The sequence below is a fragment of the Stigmatopora argus genome, chromosome 7, assembly GCF_051989625.1.
Source record: "Stigmatopora argus isolate UIUO_Sarg chromosome 7, RoL_Sarg_1.0, whole genome shotgun sequence".
Classification (NCBI taxonomy): Eukaryota; Metazoa; Chordata; class Actinopteri; order Syngnathiformes; family Syngnathidae; genus Stigmatopora; species Stigmatopora argus.
Window position 1 is genome coordinate 16,636,828 of NC_135393.1, and position 21,347 is coordinate 16,658,174.

At 40.1% G+C, this 21,347-nt stretch overlaps 3 protein-coding genes and 9 non-coding genes across 17 annotated transcripts in view; 3 read left to right on the forward strand and 9 right to left on the reverse strand.

Annotated features, from left to right (window-relative positions):
* pla2g6 (phospholipase A2, group VI (cytosolic, calcium-independent)) overlaps positions 1–4,106 on the forward strand; it is a 31,366-nt gene extending 27,260 nt beyond the window's left edge. Inside the window, exon 21 of one of the 2 annotated variants that reach the window (XR_013301173.1) lies at positions 3,169–4,106. The gene's annotated coding sequence lies outside the window, so the exon portion shown is untranslated. The remainder of the gene's footprint in view (positions 1–3,168) is intronic. The other variant, XR_013301172.1, reaches the window with a different exon arrangement.
* Positions 47–118, reverse strand: trnac-gca (transfer RNA cysteine (anticodon GCA)). The gene has a single exon. It is a non-coding gene; the product is annotated as a tRNA-Cys (tRNA).
* trnac-gca (transfer RNA cysteine (anticodon GCA)) lies at positions 227–298 on the reverse strand. The gene has a single exon. It is a non-coding gene; the product is annotated as a tRNA-Cys (tRNA).
* Positions 408–479, reverse strand: trnac-gca (transfer RNA cysteine (anticodon GCA)). The gene has a single exon. It is a non-coding gene; the product is annotated as a tRNA-Cys (tRNA).
* Positions 598–669, reverse strand: trnac-gca (transfer RNA cysteine (anticodon GCA)). The gene has a single exon. It is a non-coding gene; the product is annotated as a tRNA-Cys (tRNA).
* On the reverse strand, positions 781–852 carry trnac-gca (transfer RNA cysteine (anticodon GCA)). The gene has a single exon. It is a non-coding gene; the product is annotated as a tRNA-Cys (tRNA).
* trnac-gca (transfer RNA cysteine (anticodon GCA)) lies at positions 963–1,034 on the reverse strand. The gene has a single exon. It is a non-coding gene; the product is annotated as a tRNA-Cys (tRNA).
* On the reverse strand, positions 1,145–1,216 carry trnac-gca (transfer RNA cysteine (anticodon GCA)). The gene has a single exon. It is a non-coding gene; the product is annotated as a tRNA-Cys (tRNA).
* Positions 1,326–1,397, reverse strand: trnac-gca (transfer RNA cysteine (anticodon GCA)). Its single transcript has one exon. It is a non-coding gene; the product is annotated as a tRNA-Cys (tRNA).
* On the reverse strand, positions 1,506–1,577 carry trnac-gca (transfer RNA cysteine (anticodon GCA)). Its single transcript has one exon. It is a non-coding gene; the product is annotated as a tRNA-Cys (tRNA).
* Positions 4,104–13,315, forward strand: LOC144078107 (platelet-derived growth factor subunit A-like). 2 transcript variants are annotated; one of them, XR_013301177.1, is made up of 9 exons: positions 4,104–4,772; positions 4,876–4,972; positions 8,155–8,262; positions 8,339–8,532; positions 9,239–9,356; positions 10,510–10,734; positions 11,073–11,130; positions 12,945–13,117; positions 13,217–13,315. XR_013301177.1 is itself a non-coding variant. In XM_077606310.1 (6 exons), the coding sequence occupies exons 1-6, from the start codon at positions 4,710–4,712 to the stop codon at positions 10,518–10,520; spliced, it is 591 nt and encodes a 196-aa protein (XP_077462436.1). In that variant the 5' UTR covers positions 4,104–4,709; the 3' UTR covers positions 10,521–10,985. The 2 variants fall into 2 exon arrangements, 1 of the variants encoding a protein (XP_077462436.1); XM_077606310.1 differs by lacking the exons at positions 11,073–11,130; positions 12,945–13,117; positions 13,217–13,315 and having other exon boundaries at positions 10,510–10,985.
* A 424-nt stretch (positions 13,316–13,739) lies between these two features.
* LOC144078104 (dnaJ homolog subfamily A member 3, mitochondrial-like) overlaps positions 13,740–21,347 on the forward strand; it is a 58,566-nt gene continuing 50,958 nt past the window's right edge. For 3 of the 4 annotated variants that reach the window (XR_013301175.1, XR_013301174.1, XR_013301176.1), the window contains exons 1-9: positions 13,740–14,193; positions 14,779–14,915; positions 14,981–15,064; positions 15,136–15,324; positions 16,011–16,311; positions 16,457–16,521; positions 16,583–16,711; positions 17,822–17,937; positions 18,028–18,122. Coding sequence is in view for 1 of the 4 variants with exons in the window: in XM_077606307.1 (XP_077462433.1) it covers positions 13,929–14,193; positions 14,779–14,915; positions 14,981–15,064; positions 15,136–15,324; positions 16,011–16,311; positions 16,457–16,521; positions 16,583–16,711; positions 17,822–17,937; positions 18,028–18,122; positions 19,184–19,338 (1,536 nt within the window). In the remaining 3 variants the exon portion in view is untranslated. Of the gene's footprint in view, positions 14,194–14,778; positions 14,916–14,980; positions 15,065–15,135; positions 15,325–16,010; positions 16,312–16,456; positions 16,522–16,582; positions 16,712–17,821; positions 17,938–18,027; positions 18,123–19,183; positions 19,587–21,347 lie in introns of those variants that run through there. The other variant, XM_077606307.1, reaches the window with a different exon arrangement.

Here is a 21,347-nt window from a genome sequence, read left to right on the forward strand (position 1 = left end):
AATTTTAGGACCCTCCTGCAAAAGACAGCATTGCAGAGAACTGGGAAGGGGGCACCCAGAGTTGAACTGGGGACCTCTTGATCTGCAGTCAAATGGTCTACCACTGAGCTATACCCCCATATCAGTCTGTAACTTCTTGTGGGAATTGGACACAAATAATTTGGAAAAACAAGTATTCCCAATTTTAGGACCCTCCTGCAAAAGACAGCATTGCAGAGAACTGGGAAGGGGGCACCCAGAGTTTAACTGGGGACCTCTTGATCTGCAGTCAAATGCTCTTCCACTGAGCTATACCCCCTTGACAATAATGAGGATCTTTCTGGGTATTGGACATAAATATTTGGGAAATCCATTTAACCCGAATTTTAGGACCCTCCTGCAAAAGACAGCATTGCAGAGAACTGGGAAGGGGGCACCCAGAGTTGAACTGGGGACCTCTTGATCTGCAGTCAAATGCTCTACCGCTGAGCTACGCCCCCATATTAGGCTGTAAAGTCTTATGGGAATTGGACCCAAATAATTTGGAAATTTTGAAAAACATATATTCCCAATTTTAGGACCCTCCTGCAAAAGACATGGAATTGCAGAGAACTGGGAAGGGGGCACCCAGAGTTGAACTGGGGACCTCTTGATCTGCAGTCAAATGCTCTACCACTGAGCTATACCCCTTTGTCAATAAAGAGGATCTTTGTGGGTATTGGACCCAAATATTTTGGAAAAACAAGTATTCCCAATTTTAGGACCCTCCTGCAAAAGACATGGCATTGCAGAGACCTGGGAAGGGGGCACCCAGAGTTGAACTGGGGACCTCTTGATCTGCAGTCAAATGCTCTACCGCTGAGCTATGCCCCCATATTAGTCTGTAAAGTCTTGTGGGAATTGGACACAAATAATTTGGAAAAACAAGTATTCACAATTTTAGGACCCTCCTGCAAAAGACATGACATTGCAGAGAACTGGGAAGGGGGCACCCAGAGTTGAACTGGGGACCTCTTGATCTGCAGTCAAATGCTCTACCACTGAGCTATACCCCCATATCAGTCCCCAACTTTTTAAGGGAATTGGACCAAAATAATTTGTAAAAACAAGTATTCCCAATTTTAGGACCCTCCTGCAAAAGACATGGCATTGCAGAGAACTGGGAAGGGGGCACCCAGAGTTGAACTGGGGACCTCTTGATCTGCAGTCAAATGCTCTACCACTGAGCTATACCCCCTTGCCAATAAAGAGGATCTTTCTGGGTATTGGACATAAATATTTGGGAAAGCCATTTAACCCCATTTTTAGGACTCTCCTGCAAAAGACAGCATTGCAGAGAACTGGGAAGGGGGCACCCAGAGTTGAACTGGGGACCTCTTGATCTGCAGTCAACTGCTCTACCACTGAGCTATACCCCCATATCAGTCCCCAACTTTTTAAGGGAATTGGACCAAAATAATTTGTAAAAACAAGTATTCCCAATTTTAGGACCCTCCTGCAAAAGACAGCATTGCATAGAACTGGGAAGGGGGCACCCAGAGTTGAACTGGGGACCTCTTGATCTGCAGTCAAATGCTCTACCGCTGAGCTACACCCCCTGTGACAAGCAATGTGATGTCAGTGTAAACACTTTTCAATACAAATCATGTCCTTGGAAGTAGTCATCCAATTGACAAGCTAGCCAAACCAGATCCGGAACAAACACTACACTTCCTCCTTCATCTGTAAGGCAATCCCAGTGATGCCATGATGTCACCTCATTGAACCAGGGCGAGAATGAGTGTGTGTGTGCATGTGCAAACACTACTTCCCTCCAATCGCCCGTAGCAGACAGCGTTGCATTGTTTCCGAGCCAAAAGCACCACATCAGCCCTCCCAAATGACGCCCTGCACATCCTCCGCTCCCGAAGTGGCCACAATGAGGCCAAAACCTCCCTTTGGAAGGGGACGCGGGGATTTTTCTCCGTCCTCCCGGTTCCCAGCGCACTCATAATTGCCGTGCGACCTTTCCTGGAATCCCTTTTTAAAAAGACTCGAGGCTCAAAGCCTTGAAACTGACAGCGATCAAGAGACAGACACACTGAGATGAACGTTGTCAGTGAGTAAAAGGAAGCCATTTGGACTGGTAACAATGTTGCATAAAGGCAATTAGTGTGACTTTGGTGTGTGTGTGTGGTGACTTTAGTCAGCGGGAAGCACGATTAACTCCCTCACTGACTCCCAATTATTTCCCCCCAAGGAGATTAAAGTCACCCGAGTGAAACGATACACAATTGGCCACCTTGAATCAAAAGTTCCAGTGCTCTCAACCGAACCAATGTTTTCGTTCCCGGCACGTATCCAAACATCTGTGGGCTAAATTCTTCTTTTTTGGGCCATATTTTATCTTTCAGAACTATGATTTGGCGGATAATCTTTCATTTGTAATGTTAATCTATTGTCATGACTCATGAGTGATAGAATTGAAGGAAATAGGAAAGGGGAAGAGGTGTTCACTTTCTGTACGGAAGTGGAAAGGCAGGTTAAGGATATGAAAAATGAGGTGAAGACCTCCTCCAAGACAGTTTTTTTAACAGCGCCTTGTATTTATTTTGAGTCTGTTTCCAGACAACCAGACGTATTTCTAAAGAAGTCAATCTTGGGTAAGATGGTGGAATAAAAAAATATTTTTGTCACAAATATTGGCTAACTTGGCTTTCAAATGTGTTTTATTCGCTGCATTAGAGAGAGGTGAAAATAAAATGTGTACAGTAAAAGCTATTTTTGCTATCGTCTTGACTTATTGTCTTGTTAGTTGTTTTTTTTAACAATTTAAAGGGCAAGTAACTTTTTTTTGTAATTTAAGAAACTTAAAAACCCTCCACCACCACAATATTCATGTTATATTTTACATTTTTTTATATTACAAGTCATCTGGCTTACATGACCCAAAATGAACATGTCTTAATCATATTCCTCAATTTTATATACATTATATATTGAATAAATGAAATTTTAAATGAATAAAATATTCATAAAAACTCCTTTCAAATCTTCAAAAAAGTGAAAATGTGTACTTGAATCAATTTCTATCATGAAAAAAAACAATCATTAGTCATTTCTCTCCATTGTCTAATTACTTTTGTGGTTTAATTGTAAGTTCTGTAAGATTCTCTGCATGTGGTGGTCACACTTTGAGCTTTTTGTCAGCAGGGAGGCGCGCCACTCCGACAAAAAAACAAGCGAGGTGCATCGTCCAGTGTGAGGACGCAGGAAGTGACAGCGCGACGCCATTCAAGGTCTCAATTGGTTGTGTGACCCACTTCCCCTCCACTACACTCGTGCGTGTCTTTCTGTTGGGGTGCTTCTTCACTTGTGACAGGATCAACGGGCTTTAATTGGGCAAATGTTTGCTTCAACATTCTCCCTTACACACACGACTTCACCTTACTGTGGGCAAACTTACTCCTCATTCTTCAGTTTCTCCCACAACATCAAGTCAGATTAAGTGTGGGTGTGCGTTTGTGTGTTTGTGTGACAAATTGAAAGAGACAAAGGGCGCCTAAATGTGTGTTCCATGTTCCAGAGCTCTAGGCTGGGTGATTTCCAAATTCCAGAGCTTCTTTCTTAAACTTTGAGCCCTCTGGGAACTTGATGCTCACTTCTGCATTTAATAGATGAGAAATATTTATTTACATTCAAGTGGACAAGCATGGACATTTTTCCATACAGGCAATTTACTCAGAGGCTTTCTAAATCTTTATTTCAATTAATTTAAGTTTAGCGCTACCGATTCGGGAAGTACTGGGGAATATATATGTACTTTTCGAGATCTAGTTTCCAGTCGCTTGTTGCCCTACCCAAGATGGCCACTAGCTATGATGATGGACATTCAATCTGCTGAGAATTTAAATGAGTTCATTAAATAATAATAACAAGCAGGGGGGCCCGGCAAAGAACCAAAAGACAATTGTTGCGCTATTATTTTTGAAAAATGGGTGTTTAACAAGTAAAAGATTGAGTTTACACATATAGAGAAGGTGAAGAAGCCGTTTCTGGCCACCATAAAAAAATTCAACTCTCTACGTTGCACAGTTTGGACAAACGTAGCGAGAGAATCTTAACATACATACACACACACACACACACACACACACACACACACACACATAAATCACGCTTTACAAGGATTATAGACAAAATGTCCAATCCATTGGAGGTGGGACAGTGGCAGCGAATGAAAGTTTATTTTTGACAAAAAAAATAATCACTTGCCCTATAAAGTGTTTTAAGTAGTAGTGTCCACGATGGGGTTAAAAAAATGACCCCCACATTTCCCCCCAAATTTACTCTATTGCTTGCATCCAGTCTGATTTCAAATGCGCGCTCCCGTTTTTAATGGTCACGGGAGCGCGCGCAGTCACATCCAGGGACCGAGACGTCTGCACTTCATTTAGGCAGGAGAGAGCAGCCACTCACCCTAGTTTAGTGTCACCTAACACGGATGTTTGATTATTCTTTGTGGGTGCATTTTTTTTTCTAAAAACTATTGTTGCTGTGGATGACATCACTTTTTAACACATTTCTGACAACTAAGTTTGTTGTAGCCTGCTTTTCTTTTGTGGCCTTGGAAGTGAACTCTTCGTCCGAGGCATGGTTGTGAGCTCCGGCCGAGAGCAGGGAGCGAAGCCCGGGCTTCGTCAGTGTACCCTCGCCCCTTCCCGGAGCCTCCTCGGGGGACTTGCGAGGAGATGAGACCCGCGTTCTACCAACTCCTCGCCGGCTGCCTTTGCCTTTTACGAGCCGCTGCTGAGGTAACTCGTCAATATGTTGACATATTTGAAGGTGAAAAGTGGCGATAAGTGACGAATCGGGTGACAAAAACGCCGACCTGCTGTCGACTTCTCCTCCCGGCAGGAGTCTCCAATTCCCCGGGAGCTTGTGGAGAGGCTCTTCCGAAACGACATCCGGAGCATCGACGACCTCCAGCGGTTGCTCGAGATTGACACCGTAGGTAAAAAAAAAATGCTTCTTGATTTCGTCTTTTCTCTCCATTACTAAAAAGGATCATAAATAGATTTAAAGGATTTAAATTGTATTCAGTGTTTGCCCTTCTCAGGGCACGTTTTATTACTATGAAAAAGTTCAAATGTCTTCTTTAGAGGGTCATGGAGCCCACACTTGTATACTAAATATTAATATTGTGGCCTCCATGACCCCAAATGTGATTTCCATGCCAGTTCTTTTTGAGATTAAGGTTTTTTAATGACCAAAATCAAACACATAAAAATCACAGCACCGATCATGTCAAATTTAAATGCTACCAATGAAGAATATAATTTAAAATCCAGAGTCTAACAATGACTGCATGAATAAGATAATGTTATAATTTCACATCTAAATACTTAACAGAAAAATAGTGATATCCAGTGTTTTTTTAACGCTGTTAAACTTTGAAGTGCATGACACAAGGTTGCCTTTGGCCCGCTTGCCACTCCCTCCCAATCATTCAGCATCTCCAAAGAACAAATTGCAAGTGTTGATGTGGTGGTTCTGGCTACGTTCTCTATGAGAGGTTGCTGTCCTCTCATCTCATTAGCTCCACGTTGCCGAGAGACCGACTTGCCCCGTCTTGCTCTTTACACTCTCCGTGAACCCCGCAGACGTGCGCGTCCCTGGCCAAAACCTGGGCGGACAATTCGGAAGGAAAAGTAGCATTTCAGCAAGTTGGAACCGAGTCCAAGACCTTTTCTTCCAATGTCATGCTCATCTCATGCAACGTCATAACAACCAACACGCTGGGCAAACAATACCAATTAGCTGTAATAGTTCCCATGGAGGGAGCTGTAGTAGTAGTAATAGTAGTAGTAGTAGTAGTAGTAGTAGTAGTAGTAGTAGTAGTAGTAGTAGTAGTAGTAGTAGTAGTAGTAGTAGTAGTAATAGTAGTAGTAGTAGTAGTAGTAGCAGTAGTAGTAGTAGTTGTAGTAGTAGTTGTTGTAATAGTAGTAGTACTAGTAGTAGTAATAGTAGTAGTAGTAGTCGTAGTAGTAGTAGCAGTAGTAGCAGTAGTAGTAGTAGTTGTAGTTGTTGTAATCGTAGTAGTATTAGTAATAGTAGTAGTACTAGTAGTAGTAATAGAAGTAGTTGTAGTTGTTGTAATCGTAGTAGTATTAGTAATAGTAGTAGTACTAGTAGTAGTAATAGAAGTAGTTGTAGTTGTTGTAATCGTAGTAGTATTAGTAATAGTAGTAGTACTAGTAGTAGTAATAGAAGTAGTTGTAATTGTTGTAATCGTAGTAGTATTAGTAATAGTAGTAGTTGTTGTGGTAGTAGCAGTAGCAGTAGTAGTAGTAGTAGTTGTTATGGTAGTAGTAGTAGTTGTAGTAGTTGTTGTAATAATAGTAGTAGTAGTTGTAGTTGTTGTAGTAGTTGTGTTAGTAGTTGTTGTTGTAATAGTAGTAGTACTAGTAGTAGTTGTATTAGTAGTAGTTGTAGTAGTAGTAGTAGTTGTAGTAGTAGTAGTTGTAGTGGTATTGGTTGTTGTAGTAGTAGTTGTAGTAGTAGTAGTTGTTGTTGTAGTATTAGTAATAGTAGACGTAGTAGTTGTAGTAGTTGTAGTGGTAGTTGTAGTAGTAGTAGTGGTAGTAGTAGTTGTAGTGGTAGTAGTAGTTGTTGTTTTTGTAGTAATAGTTGTTGTTGTAGTAATAGTTGTTGTAGTAATTGTAGTTGTTGTTGTTGTTTTGTAGTAATAGTTGTTGTAGTAATTGTAGTTGTTGTTGTTGTTTTTGTAGTAATAGTTGTTGTTGTAGTAATAGTTGTTGTAGTAATTGTAGTTGTTGTTTTGTAGTAATAGTTGTTGTAGTAATTGTAGTAGTTGTTGTTGTTTTTGTAGTAATAGTTGTTGTTGTTTTTGTAGTAATAGTTGTTGTTGTAGTAATAGTTGTTGTAGTAATTGTAGTAGTTGATGTTGTTTTGTAGTAATAGTTGTTGTAGTAATTATAGTTGTTGTTGTTGTTTTTGTAGTAATAGTTGTTGTTGTAGTAATAGTTGTTGTAGTAATTGTAGTTGTTGTTGTTTTGTAGTAATAGTTGTTGTAGTAATTGTAGTATTTGTTGTTGTTTTTGTAGTAATAGTTGTTGTTGTTTTTGTAGTAATAGTTGTTGTAGTAATTGTAGTTGTTGTTGTTGCTGTAGTACTCATAGTAGTAGTACTTGGGGGTGGGTAGTGTTATATATCAACTAGAATTACTAGATGGAGCTGTGCTGAAGGAAATTTCATAAAATGATGAACCAATATTGATCCATATATAAGGCAGACTGCCAGCTTTTCATAACATTTTTAGTTCTCCCTTAGGAAAATACAGTTATTTATATTAAACATGTTAGTTGCACTGTGCAGTTGTTTGGGAAAAACTTCCACATCAACGTTTTCTATGCACTGAGGGCCAATCTTCCGTTTAATTTTTCACGTGCGATGCCACCATTAATTGTGGCATCATTGACATGCAAATAGCAAGTGTGACGGTGCCCCCCAGTTTGGGGGGTGTGAGAGTGTCAAGTGGCTCACTTCATTATGCTGTTGTCACGCCGCCCATTATTTGGTCTGGGCTGGAAGGCCACCACATTACCATGTGTAATTCATGCCAAAATTCCTGCGTGTCAGGGTTGAGGGCTGAGTTTGCGAACAGCCGAGTGGGAGGCGGGGATTCTTTTTTGTGGAGGAAGTCTGGCACTTTGTTAGCTACTTTGCTAATGCTAATAGAGCCGCTTTGTATTATTACTCCAAGCATTCAACATGAGTTGAACATAAACAGTGCAGCAACGTATGTAAACAAACAATTTATTGCTACTAGGATGTCAAAATATCTTAATTTTCTGCCAAGTATTTCACAAAGAGGAATTTGGACTCAAAGTCACCAATTTATTTCAGTTTTTTCAGTTACAAGCATGCAACAAATGACAAGTGTGTTTTCATCCCAGCAGGAAATAAATACCAGACTCATGCGAGTCCCTAAATGAGTTACCCTAACCTCATCAAGCCGTAGTCTCTCTGATGGATACTTGCTTCTGCGAAATAAGCAGAATCAAGACACTCCATTTGTGTGTGTGTGTGTGTGTGTGTGTAGACACGAGGTTCTGGGAATCTTCAGAAGTAGAACACGTGACATCCCCATGTGTTGTTTTGTCTGATTTCCAGATAACCAAGTGATTGAAGACACCAAACAAGACGATGGCGAGGTCATCTCTCATGCCTTCCCGGACTTCGAGCGAGCGCATACACCTGCGCGTTCCAGGCGAAGTACTAGTAAGACACACACACACAAGTGAATAAGACACGAGTTTCGGATGCTTAAAAAATGTCTCTTGGTCGCCCCCTTCAGCTGTGGAGGAGGCGTTGCCGGCAGGCTGCAAGGTCCGCAGCACCATCTACGAGATCCCTCGCAGTCAGGTGGACGCCACGGCCGCCAACTTCATCGTTTGGCCCCCCTGCGTGGAGGTCAAGCGCTGCACGGGCTGCTGCAACAGCGGCAATATGCGATGTCAGGCAACCCGAAAGCACCACCGCACCGTCAGGGTAAATTGACCCATAGTAATTCGCAGTTTGTATTTAGGGAATTTGAGCAACGATTTAAATGGTAATTATCACTTACCTTCCGGGCGACCAAAAGACCGGCGACCAAAAGATCGGCGACCAAAAGACCGGCGACCAATCGACCGTGTACCAAATGACACCGTGTGCGGTCGATTGGTCGCCGGTCTTTTGGTCGCCCCGACCGCGACAACGGGCGACCAAAAGACCGGCGACCAAAAGACCAACGACCAAAAGACCGGCGACTAAACAAGGTAAAACAACACGGTCTACGCATCAATAAAAGCCAACAATGGCCATGAGTACTTTCACTGAGCCGACGTGTGAGTGTAGAAGAGTTTGTATGTACATGCGTTGTCCCTTTAAGAAGCTACGTTAGTCTTAACAAGTTCTCCAACAAAAAACAATAAAAGTCCGGGAAATCTGGAGCTTTTCTTTAGCCTAATAATTACTAGGGCATTAAGTATGACTAAATAGTAATTCGCAGTTTGTATTTAGGGAATTTGAGCAACAATTTAAATGGTAATTATCACTTACATTCCGGGCGACCAAAAGACCGGCGACCAAAAGATCGGCGACCAAAAGACCGGCGACCAATCGACCGTGTACCAAATAACACGACGCGGGGTGTTGTTTTTGGCCGTCAACAAAAGCAACATGTCTTCTTACTCATCCCATCGTTTCTATCCAGGTGGCCAAAGTGGTGTACGTCCGGCGCCGACCCAAATTAAGAGAGGTCCAAGTGCGCCTGGAGGACCACCTGGAGTGCGCGTGCACCAACAGGCGGCCAAACTCCAACATAGACAACGGTGAGTACGTAGAGCCAGGAGTTTATGAGTCTTTTCCTTTCTCCGTGCGCGCTTCCTGAAGGCGACACAATATGCTTGGACACCTCACAAGAGGCAACTTCCTCCCAAAGGATGTGAAAAGAGCGCTTGTCGTTGCCAGGTCGAAAAGAAAAGTAGTATCGGCTTGACCTTTCACACTCGCGGCCATAAAATAAAACCTTATCGGTATTTTAAAAATGCAGCATATTCACTTGAATGTAAAGTTATTGCTATCACAGCTTGGTCAGTCACTTTTTGACTTATTGACTGCCATAAATGTCCAATCCATTTGAAGTGGGAGATCTGACAGCAACTGAACTAATGTTAAGTAAAACAAAACGGCCCGCCAGGTTTATAAAGCACTGGAAAAACCCTGCACATGACATAATGAATCATTGGACAATATTTGCAAATGTTAGAAAGTCTGACATGATTTAATTCAATTCAAAATCCTTTGATGGATTTTATATGATGTCACAATTGTTACATTTCACCAAAAATAATAATGAATACCAAGATATTTTGACCAATTTTTTTGTTTTGACTGAAAACCATTCTTTTTAATCGAAAAAAAAGACGGATCTTTTGAATTTTAATTGTTTCCATTGGATTTTATCAAACCAGATCAATGAATCATTCCACCCATAATAATAATATTATGTCATATTTTAATAGCAATTGTGCCAGCGCAGTTTTTTTTAATCATTGGGTACCACAGACAGTGATATACGTCCAATATATTTATTTTGGGGGTAAATATTTGTCAGCATTTATTTTATGTTTTTCTTTATTTTTATAATTGGCTTTTTTTTTAAATCATTGGGTACCAAAGACAGTGATATATGTCAAATTTATTTATTTTTGGGGAAAATATTTATCTGCATTTATTTTATGTTTTTCTTTATTTTTATAATTGGCTTTTTTTTAATCATTGGGTACCACAGACAATGATATACGTCCAATTTATTTATTTTTGGGGTAAATATTTATCTGCATTTATTTGATGTTTTTCTTTATTTGTATAATATTTTATTTATTTTAGGTTAGTATTATTTTTCCTTTTTTTTAATGGGCAGCATAATATCCAAAATCCAATGTCCTCGGTTTCACCTCTACTGAATTTTTCCCCCATCAGGCATCAGGTGAAGACAAGGGTCAGATGATGGAATTAGCGAAGCAGTTGGCACAACAAGAAGAAAATCCAAGATAAGGATACGCACATTCTTAAACCTTCTAGCATTCTGTTTATGGAATTTTCCATAGCGGAAGTAACGCTGCCATCTTTCTGGGATCTTTGATGGATTTTTCCGACCCTCGAGCCAATTGCGGGCCTGGATAAAGAATCGGGATCAAAAGCGAGGTGGGACTTCTTGTATAACCCTCTCATCGTCTTGGATTATAAACTGGGATGAATCCTCTGGGATTAAAGACGTTTTATATATATAAATATATAGCCCGACATTTATCTCGCAGAATGTGTACTACTTATTTGTATAACCCGAAATCTTGTGATATGTTACCGTCACAAGGACGGAAGGGGAAAGCTCCTCCTGACATGTAACTGTTACTAATAAACTATTTATATACGGGATCGTTGTTCCCTAAAAGGAATAGGACAGGCCACAACTGTGGTATTTGTGTTTATCTGTGTGAGAGGGAGATTATGTGCAGCATCATAATGCGGATATTTCCACCCAGTTGTAAGTGAGAACAGCACGCAACTACAAGAACCTGTAAGAAGACGGCTGAAAGGAAGGTCAGTGGTTTTGGATGTTACACTACTGTCAAAAAAACATGCACATTTCTTGAAAATAGCTCAAGAAAATCTGCTTTAAAAACACTTCGGAAATAGCAAAAGAAGATCTAATGTAAAAAAATACTTTAAAAAAGGGAAAAGGTCAAATAAGTGAAGCGTTTTGGGATATACAGTATTTTCTCGCATATAAGCCGAATTTCTACCCAAAAAAATGATGACTGAATCGAGAGTACGGCTTATATGCGCACAAATTAGACTTGACATGCATGAAACTGCAAGGTGACAATGACGAAACGCCATAACGCAAGACAATGCGGCCGATATGGTATTTATTTCAAAATAGAGAAAAGATAAACAAAAAAACGCTAAACAAAATTGATTTTGACGTCCATGAATGAAATTTAAAAAAAGGACCTTGGATAAAACGTGAAAAATCTCACTCACTTGTGCCTGCCGCTGCTCGCTCAGGGCGCCGCCATTTTACCTTTTACCGGTAGTGCTCTGACCAGTCAAACGCGAGTAGCCTTGAAAGATGTGTTCATAGTGTTTACTATGTCAGCACATCCCAATAGTTGTTAAGGCTGATCGAAAGTCTTACGGTCAATCACTAAAATATCAGCCTTGATCCCTGCGTAATGTGTATCTCATGCTATTATTGCACCCAGAGACTTGGTGAAAACTAGAGCGCTACGGACACACTTCGATTCATATAGTATCTCAGAAATATCACGTGCGATGATTTTTCTCAAGATTTTCCCTTCAAAGTAACACATTTTTACTCCCTATTAAAACCATGAATATGGAGGTGAAAATTGTCAATCAGGGGGCGCCTTATACCAGAGAAAATTGTAAAATTCAATGATTTTAAGCTTAAAAAATACTTTGGGTTGTCTTTTAGACAAGACTGTAGTAAAATATACTGGAATTAGATGGTTAGCATGTGGGCTAGCCGCCGTTGATAACAACAGCAACAGACGTAAACGCTTTAATGGACTCTCGGAAGGCTCGTTAAAGGTGGTCCGGCCCGGGACATTAACCTCGCCGCTCCCCCAACATACACCACAATCAAAGTAACCTATTTTGAAGGCTTGCCGTGAGATTAAGCCACGCAGCTGTTTGTAAGTCCGCCGACGGTTTGGATGTCGTTCTGCCGTGTTCCGCTCTCGCTTTTTTTTAATCCCTGGTGGTCTCGCTCGCATTTAGCACAAAGCCATTAAAAGCCGCCGTGATGACAAAGAGCAGCGAATGAGAGGCCATGCGCGTTGGAATGCATCTTTAACTCCTTATTAGACTGTTTTTGGGCCATTTTTTCGCTAATAATTTTATATAATAATAATTAAAAAAAAATTTTTAGTTTAACTAGGTCTACAATGTCTTGTGTGTCTTGTGTCTTTCTTGCTACGGCAACCAAGAAATTTCCCAAATACAGGATGAAATAAAGTTCTAATCTAATAACCCTTTTTTACATCTTTAATGTTGGATAGCTATATTCAAATTTGGAATAAAAAAACATTTTCCCCTCCTTAATACATTGCCAGATCCACAAAATCAGCTGCAAAAATATCCAATCGGGACATCCTAACATTTTACTGCCGAGGACATGTCCTTCCTTCCAGTCAATGTTTTTTTTTTATTAGCTTTCAGTATTTTTAGACATGCTGGTGACTCAGGCTTTACCGAAGAATGGTCTGTTTCAGCCCGTAACCACAACAGTCGCAAATCTCTACAACAGAGAAGAGTTCTTGGACTTGGTGTGATTTGTCTGATCCATATCGCCGGCCTTCAGGCGAGGTTAACATCTGCGCATCTTCCAGAAAACCGAGGTCACTTGGTCGTCACGCTTTGCCGAATAGATCGGTTTCCCGAATCAAGCGCGCCTTTAACAACAAGGGAAAGCTTTCTGTGGTCTTCCGATGTTCTTACACAAGAGCTTCGCAGTCGCATGGCCGAGGGACAAACTCATGATAGATTGCTGAGAACAAACAAAGTGGGTGATATTTAACTTCAAATAGATGAAAACTTTTTTAAAAAAAAGTTTGATTTGTTTCAATTTATTACACTTTTATCTTTGTCCAAACATTTCAAGGCCCATTTGGTGCAGCAGCCTGCTCATCTGACTTGACCTTCGAGCCTTCGTCTTCATAGCTGGAGAGATTAAAAGGCAAAGAAATGAGTTGAGGATAAGACTTAAAGGTTTATGTCTTATCGTATATGAGTGAAAATGTTGGGATATTTCCATGTTTGGCATGCATTTACTTGAAATAATTCCCCCAAATCCTGCTAACTCAAGTTTTGGGGGAAATTGGCTTGGAATGACAACCTAAAAATTGTCCTACATTACCTAAACACGAGTTACTTAGCAGGAAATTAGCCTTAATTACATAAGATAACAATTTTTGAAGGACTTTTACATGTATTTATTTATGTTTTACCATAATAAAACAACGCTATGACACTGTTTGTTGCACACTAAATTCCGGTGCTGCCACCTGCTGCTATAATTGGAATTTGTAAATTTCACATGCAAGTTTGAAAATTAATATACATTTTCTTTTTTCATAAGAAAAAACGACAATACATGTTATAAATATGTTAATCCAAATATGTAATCAGTTTATATTTATTTTCGGTAGTTATACAGTGCTTGCAAATGATTAAATAATAGAAATTTAAACAGACAATTATTTAGAAAATCGGTTCAAGAGTTAATTTTGACTAGAATGTTATTTTCAGTGACTGGCGGTGCTAGGGACGATTTTTTTTACAATTCAATTTAGACATCTCGCCTTACAGACATAATGTTTTTGTCAAATTTTGTTGTCGTCATTTCCTGTTGTAGTACAGGAAGTGACGACAACAAAATGGCGTCCTCCTCGACTCGGCTCGCTACACGCTGTTTCATCACTTCGCTAATTTCCAACCTTAGTCGTTGTCGTTTCCAATTTATATCCGTCAGAAGTGCTTGTCTTTCGGCGAGGGATTCGTCTGCCCAGCGGGGTTTTTTGACGTCTCATCCGATCCCGGAGAGACACAAAAAGGCGGTGACATTGATTCGACTCACAGGTGAGCATACAATGTTTGGCAAAACATACCCAGCGCTTGTTAAAAGATGGCTTTTCGGTAATATACATGTAAATGATTAAAAGCAGGGCAAAAGATGAATGTAGCATTTATTACTGGCTGATGTCATAGCTTCACATATTACGTCAGCCGTTCTATGTTGTTGGGAAATTTTAATACACAAATCTTTATTAATTGAAATGATTCATGATTGAAGTTGAAATGTAATCCAAGGCTCTTAATATAATGACAAATAAAAATGCAAGTTTTTACTCATAAGTATTCATCTGTTTCAATATTGTAAGGTCATTTTGTAACTATTGCAAGTGTACTCATGTTGTATTATGTTAATTGGTTGCATTGTCATTTTTGTATTTCTAATGATGAAATATTGCATTTTCTCTTAATGTCACTATAATATCACAAAATTGCACTATCTAACTTACTTATACTAAGAACCTTGACAAGTAAGAATTTGTCCTGTTGGGAATAACACCTGATGCATATCAGCACATTGATTTATACTGACGAATTATATCCCAATGAATGCGTATAACCGTTTTGTTGTCCCACTTGTCCCACCTGCAGCCTCATTATGTCCTCACGTGATCCCCAAACGATGCTTCCGCACCAGCGCCCGATTTGCCAACAAGCAAGATTTATACAAAGTGTTGGGTGTGGCCCGCACGGCCACACAAAAGGACATCAAAAAGGCATATTATCAGGTGAGATGTAATCGCTCGCCGACAACTCCATACAGAGTCTAACCTAGCTTCCCTGGCGCCTCCAGTTGGCAAAGAAGTACCACCCCGACACCAACCCGGACGAGCCGGAGGCCAAAGAAAAATTTGCCAAGTTGGCCGAAGCCTACGAGGTAGCAGCTGCGAATATTCATTCGCTGGCCCTGTAGGCGCACCCGAACTTTGTTTTCCGTGTCGCGAGTAGGTGCTGAGCGATGAGGTGAAGCGGCAACGGTACGACACGTACGGCTCGGCGGACGTGGGCGCGGGCCAGCAGCAGTACTACAGAGCGGGGAGCTCCAACGTCAACCCGGAGGAGCTTTTTCGGAAGATCTTCGGGGATTTTGCGGGCGGCTTCAGAGACGTCAACAGCATGTTTGAGCAACGGCCGGAGGTGAGGCCCAAAAATGTTCACCCTGATGCTATTTTTACCCTCATTTAAGTCATTGGCTACCATTGGCGGAACACCAGATGTCCAATTCGTTTGGACTGGGAGGTTTGGCGGCACCCATTAGCTGCCAGGCTTAAATTAATCATTTTTTTAAATTTACTTAAATTTAAAATTCTCAATGGGGGTGTCTTATACGAGAGAAATGGTCAAATTCAACGATTTTGACGCAATTTTAAGGGTGCGGCTTATACGGCAGAGCACCAGATGTCCAATTTGTTTGGACTGGGAGGTTTGGCGGCACCCATTAGCTGCCAGGCTTAAATTAATCTTTTTTTTTTTAATTTACTTTAATTTAAAATTCTCAATGGGGGTGTCTTATACGAGAGAAATGGTCAAATTCAACGATTTTGAAGCAATTTTAAGGGTGCAGCTTAAACGCGAGAAAATACGGTGGATACTATTAAAACTTCTAACTTTCTACAAAAAAGCCACCGCAAGCTATGCTGAGAATTCCAGCATCAACACAAGCTGTCATGAGCTCATAATGTTTGTTTATTGAATCATTTTAAATAGAAGAAAATGATTGCCAAATAATGGCCCATATGATAGATTTTTTTTTTGCAATTTTTGGGGCAAAACGAGCACTCGAAATCCAATTTTTGTTGTTTTTCTCCCGCTACTCAATCCAGTTTTTGATGGAGCTGACCTTCGCCGAAGCGGCGACCGGCGTCAACAAGCAGCTGTCGCTCAACCTGGACGACGCCTGCCCCAGGTGCGCCGGCGAAGGCGCCGAGCCGGGCACCAAAGTGTCCCGCTGCCAATACTGCAACGGCACCGGGACCGAGTCGCTGCACACGGGCCCGTTCATGATGCGCAGCACGTGCCGGCGCTGCGGCGGCAAGGGCTCCATCGTCATCACCCCCTGCGCCCTCTGCCGGGGTTCCGGTCAGACCAAGAAGAAGCAGACCGTCACCGTACCGGTTCCGGCCGGTAGGTGTCCCAATTTCCGTACCCAATGCCTTTTCCTAAATTTTTTTAATTTTCTAAGCAAATATCGATTCTTGGCAAGAGCATATCGATCGCGATTTAATCATCATTGCCACACCCCTAACATGAATACGGCATTTATGTGCAGGAGTCGAACACGGACAGACCGTACGCATGGCAGTTGGACAGAAAGAAATTCTCATCACATTTGAGGTGAGTCTTCTCAACTTTGGGTCGTTCGTTCATTTAAGTAAAATGAAATGTTTTGGCACAGGTTCAGAGGAGCAACGTCTTCAGGCGTCAAGGAATGGACATCCACTCGGACGTGCTGATATCTGTGGCTCAAGCCATCCTGGGTGGCACCGCCACCGGGGAAGGACTTCATCAAAGCATCAGCATTGTGGTCAGATGATTCAAAGTGTCACTGTCACACTTGATTGGGTAGCGGTTAAACTAACGTCAGTGCATTATCGTGTACACCAAAGTCACCTAGTCACGTTTCTAGCTCATTTTGAATTTTAGGAACATTTCTGTAGTCCTCATAGACCACATGTGTCAAAGTGGCGGCCCGGGGGCCAAATCTGGCCCGCCGCATCATTTTGTGTGGCCCGGGAAAGTAAATCATGAGTGCCGACTTTCTGTTTTAGGATCAAATTCAAATGAAGAGTATAGATGTATATTCAATTTCCTGATTTTTTTTCCCCCCTTTTAAATCAATAATTGTAATATTTTAATCAATATTTTGTGTTTTTAGTTCAAAAATCATTTTGTAAAATCTAAAAATATATCAAAAAAGCTCAAATAAACATTGTTTTAGATCTATAAAAAAACTGAATATTCAGGGCTTTTAATCCAGTTCTTTTAATCCATTTATATTAAAAAAATCTAAATATTATATCTAAAATGGTCCGGCCCACATGAAATCGAGTTGACGTTAATGCGGCCCGCAAACCAACCCGAGTCTGAGACCTCTGTCATAGACAATTAAAAAACAGATGTTTGAATATATCATTTATTTTCCATCCGCTTATAAAATAAAGATAATGTTGCATATATTTTTTATTGAAAAATATTCTCTTTTATCCCTTTCTTTCATTTTTATCACAAAACCAAAAACAAATACCAGGCTTAAAGAATTAAAAAAATCAAAATAGAATGTTTACTTTTTTTTATTTTTTACCTTTTTAAATAAAAACAATAATTGCAGGGAAAATAATAAAACGGAGGTTCTCTACTCTATTTTTTTTTAAAAGGTAAAAAATTCAAATCCAAGAGTAAAGGAAAATATGCACTGCTTATTTCCATTAAAAAAACATAATATTTTTCACTTTATTTTTACAAAAACTAAACAAAAAAAGAAAACAGACTGAATAGAATTTAGACAACTTTAGGGAAAAACTGTCTCCAAATTATTTATTAGTTGTCAATGACTCGATGACTCATGCTAATTCATTCCCCAGTTAGCAGAAGACAAAAACAAATATGCTTATTATTATTACTGTTGTTTTTTTAGATTCCTGCTGGTTGCCAAGTGGATCAGGTGATCCGGCTGGAGGGCAAAGGCATTCGCAAGATGAACAGCTACAGCTACGGCGATCACTACGTGCACATCAAGATACGAGTACCCCAGTAAGAAACCCCCGAAAATCCTGCAAGATCATTCAAAAGTAACTTCCCAAAAAAGAATCTCTCCTGATTTTGCTTGTCCGTTTTTTGCAGGAAACTGACGCGGCGCCAGCGCTCGCTAATGCTCACTTACGCCGAAGAAGAGGCAGATGTTTCCGGGACCGTCAACGGCGTGAATCCATCGCCAGGTTTGTGTTTCGGCTGCACCCTTTTAGGCTACTCGTTGGCTGCCATTGACAACGCTTAGACGTCCAATCCATGCTATCAAAATTACCTTTAAAGTTTGTTCGGTGTAATTCATAGTTGGCCTCATTTTATTCTTTAAATCCTAAATTTCTATTCAACATTGTCACGATTAATCGACTAATCCAGGGGTGTCAAACTCATTTTTTTGTCACGGGCCACATTGTAGTTTTGATTACATCCAGAGGGCCGTTATGTTTTCCAACTAGGCTGACAAACTAATCGATTAATAAATTGACAGCTTTCTCGGTCGTGCTAATCGATAGATCATTTTTGGACATTCAAATTAGTACAAATTTTTGCAATTATTGATTTAAAATGAGGAAACACAGGAAATAATCTACAATCTTCATTTGAATGTCATCATAAAACAGAAAGTTGGCACTCATCATTTACTTTCTCGGGCCACACAAAATGATGCGGCGGGCCAAATTTGGCCCGCGGGCCACCGCTTTGACACATGTGGACTAATCGTTTCTCAAATTTAGCTTTAAACTTGTTTCAGTGTTTACCTGAAAAGGGTCAAAAATGATGTTTTTTGTGCCTGTTCAGGCCTATAAAAAGCAATAACCTAACTTATTTACTGTCTAGTCCAATTGGACTAAAAAGGATCGGCAGCAATTTAAAATTCGTCCATTCAAATGGATTAAAAATGTAATTAAAATTCTCAGCAAAACATTTTTTCGCATATACGCCATATTTGTCATTAAAAAAAGATGACTGAATCAAGGGTACGGCTTATATGCGCACAAATTAGACTTAACAAGCACAAAAGGTAATAAAGACAAAACGCCATAACGCAAGACAATGTGGCCAATGTGGTCATTTATTTCAAAATAGAGAAAAGATAAACAGATAAAATGCAAAAAAAAGTCAAATGTAATGATTTCAAGGCAATTTTAAGGGTGCGACTTATATGCGGATGTGGCTAATATGCGAGAAAATACAGTAAATGAAGCAAAGTGAAAGGACGACCCAAGTGGACACTATTCTTTGTGTCCACCAGGGAGAGGCAGCACGACAGTTTCTCAGAGAAGTGAGAAGTCGAGCGACTCATCCAAGAAAGAGGACGAAACAAAAGAGACGGAAGACAAACCAAAAGAGACAGAGACCGAGGAAGGGGGAGGCTTCTTTTCAAAACTTAAGAAAATGTTTAGCTGAAAATAATTGGGAAAAAAAATCAAGGTGGGCACTTAAACCTTATGTAGTCATTTTCAATTGCTGTATTTTTCCTCAGCACTAAATGTTAACATAAGAAAAAATATCAATAAGATGAAGACAAGAGGAAGCCATTGTTAAAGCTGTGGGCGACTAATGAGCTGGGCAAAGTGGCTAATTGTTGTACAAAAAAAGTATATCTTCTAGAGGACTTGTAGAAAAAATATATTTAAATAAATTCCGCAAAGTAATTCCAAGCTTTCCTTCATTTATGTTCTCGTTTTGAGCACAAGTGGCGTCATCACCCGTCGTGCGGTTTGAAAGCACGGCAGGGAGACGCCGAAGACCGATTTAAGCATTTTTTTCACCACTGAAAATGTTGTTCTGGACGCGCCATCTATAAGCGACAACTTGTAAACGCCCTAAAGAAGAAGAAAAAATCTGACAAAGGCGCTTTTTGTGGCACGCAAAATGTCCAAATAAGTGATGGGTTCCCTTCGCTGCTTATGTTTGTGCAGTGGGGACAAACAAAAATGTTGTTGTGTGTCCACATTGGCTGACGTTTTAAAAGTTTTGGCAGGAAATGATTTTGCAGGAAAATTAATTAATTTTCAAGAGCCATTGAAGTTTTCCCCACGAATGCTCCAAATCTTACGTGACTGTATGTTTTCTCTTTAGTGGTGTAAATTTTCTTCAACTTGAAGCAGTTGTGTTCCTAAATCACTGTCGTGTAATTACGGAGCAACGTTCGAGTCTCCCCCCCGTTGGTTCTTCTTTAGCTTGTGGCCGAGTCTGGAAGGGAAATTCTCCTTGAGGGTAAGTCAACATTTCTGTTCCTTAACGGCGACTTCTGCTCTCGATGGTACGCTTGATTTTTTTTTCTTATTTCAGCAGACATTTTTAACATTGGAAAATATTACAATGTCTGAAAACTGCAATCAATTGTCGCGGAAATGTATCAAAGTATACCCACAGTTTCTATACACACGGATGAGTAAAGTGGGCCCATAGAAAACAATTGTCAGTACATATTAGCAAACTGTACCCACAAATGACCAAACTGATTATCTGGACTGATTAATAAAGTAATGTGTGCCCACTGAACACTATACTAAACTATGGACAGATAATTAAATTGATGATTAATCTAGCTCAGTTTACTCATCTATACCCACATAATACTAAATTAAGGGGTACAGATTAGACATCTGTAAATTTTACTCTTAAATTACTAATCTGTTCCCACACATGACTAAATTGTGGGTACAGTTTAGTCAACCCGATCAACAAATTAGTAAACCGTAACCACAGATTACTATTATGTACCTGTAGATGACTAAAGACACTAATCTGTGGGTACAAATTACTAATCTGGGTACAGATTACTAATCTGTGGATACAGATTACTAATATGTGGGTACAGATTACTAATCTGTGGGTACAGATTACTAATCTGTGGGTACAGATTACTAATCTCTATCCACAAATTAGTAGTGTCTTTAGTCATCTATGGGTACAAACTAGTATTATGTTGTTATGGTTTATTAATTTGTCGACCCATAAATGACTAAAGACACAGACCACTAATCTGTGGGTACAGTTTAGTAATCTGTACCCACGGATTAGTGATCTATGGGTACCAAATAGCAACCTGTGGGTACAGATTACGAAACTGTGCCCACAGATTACTTTAGATTGGTAAACTGAACCCAGCGTTTAGTAATCTCTATGGACATATCACTAATGGTTTCCATTATTATTACCAAACTGGATATAATTAAAATATATTCTTCTTAGCTGGTGTTTCGTTAGCCATCTTTGTGGTTTTTATCTCGCAAGTGTTTATTGCTGAGTGTTAGAAGAATTCACTTGTGTAATGACAAGGAAAAGTTCAACAATTACGCCCATGAGCCTCATTATTTTCATCCCGTCGTTAGGAAGAAGAATTTAGCGTGGCAATTCCTTTTATGGTGTTGGCGCCTCCAAAACCAAGTGAGCAGTCAACAGCTAAA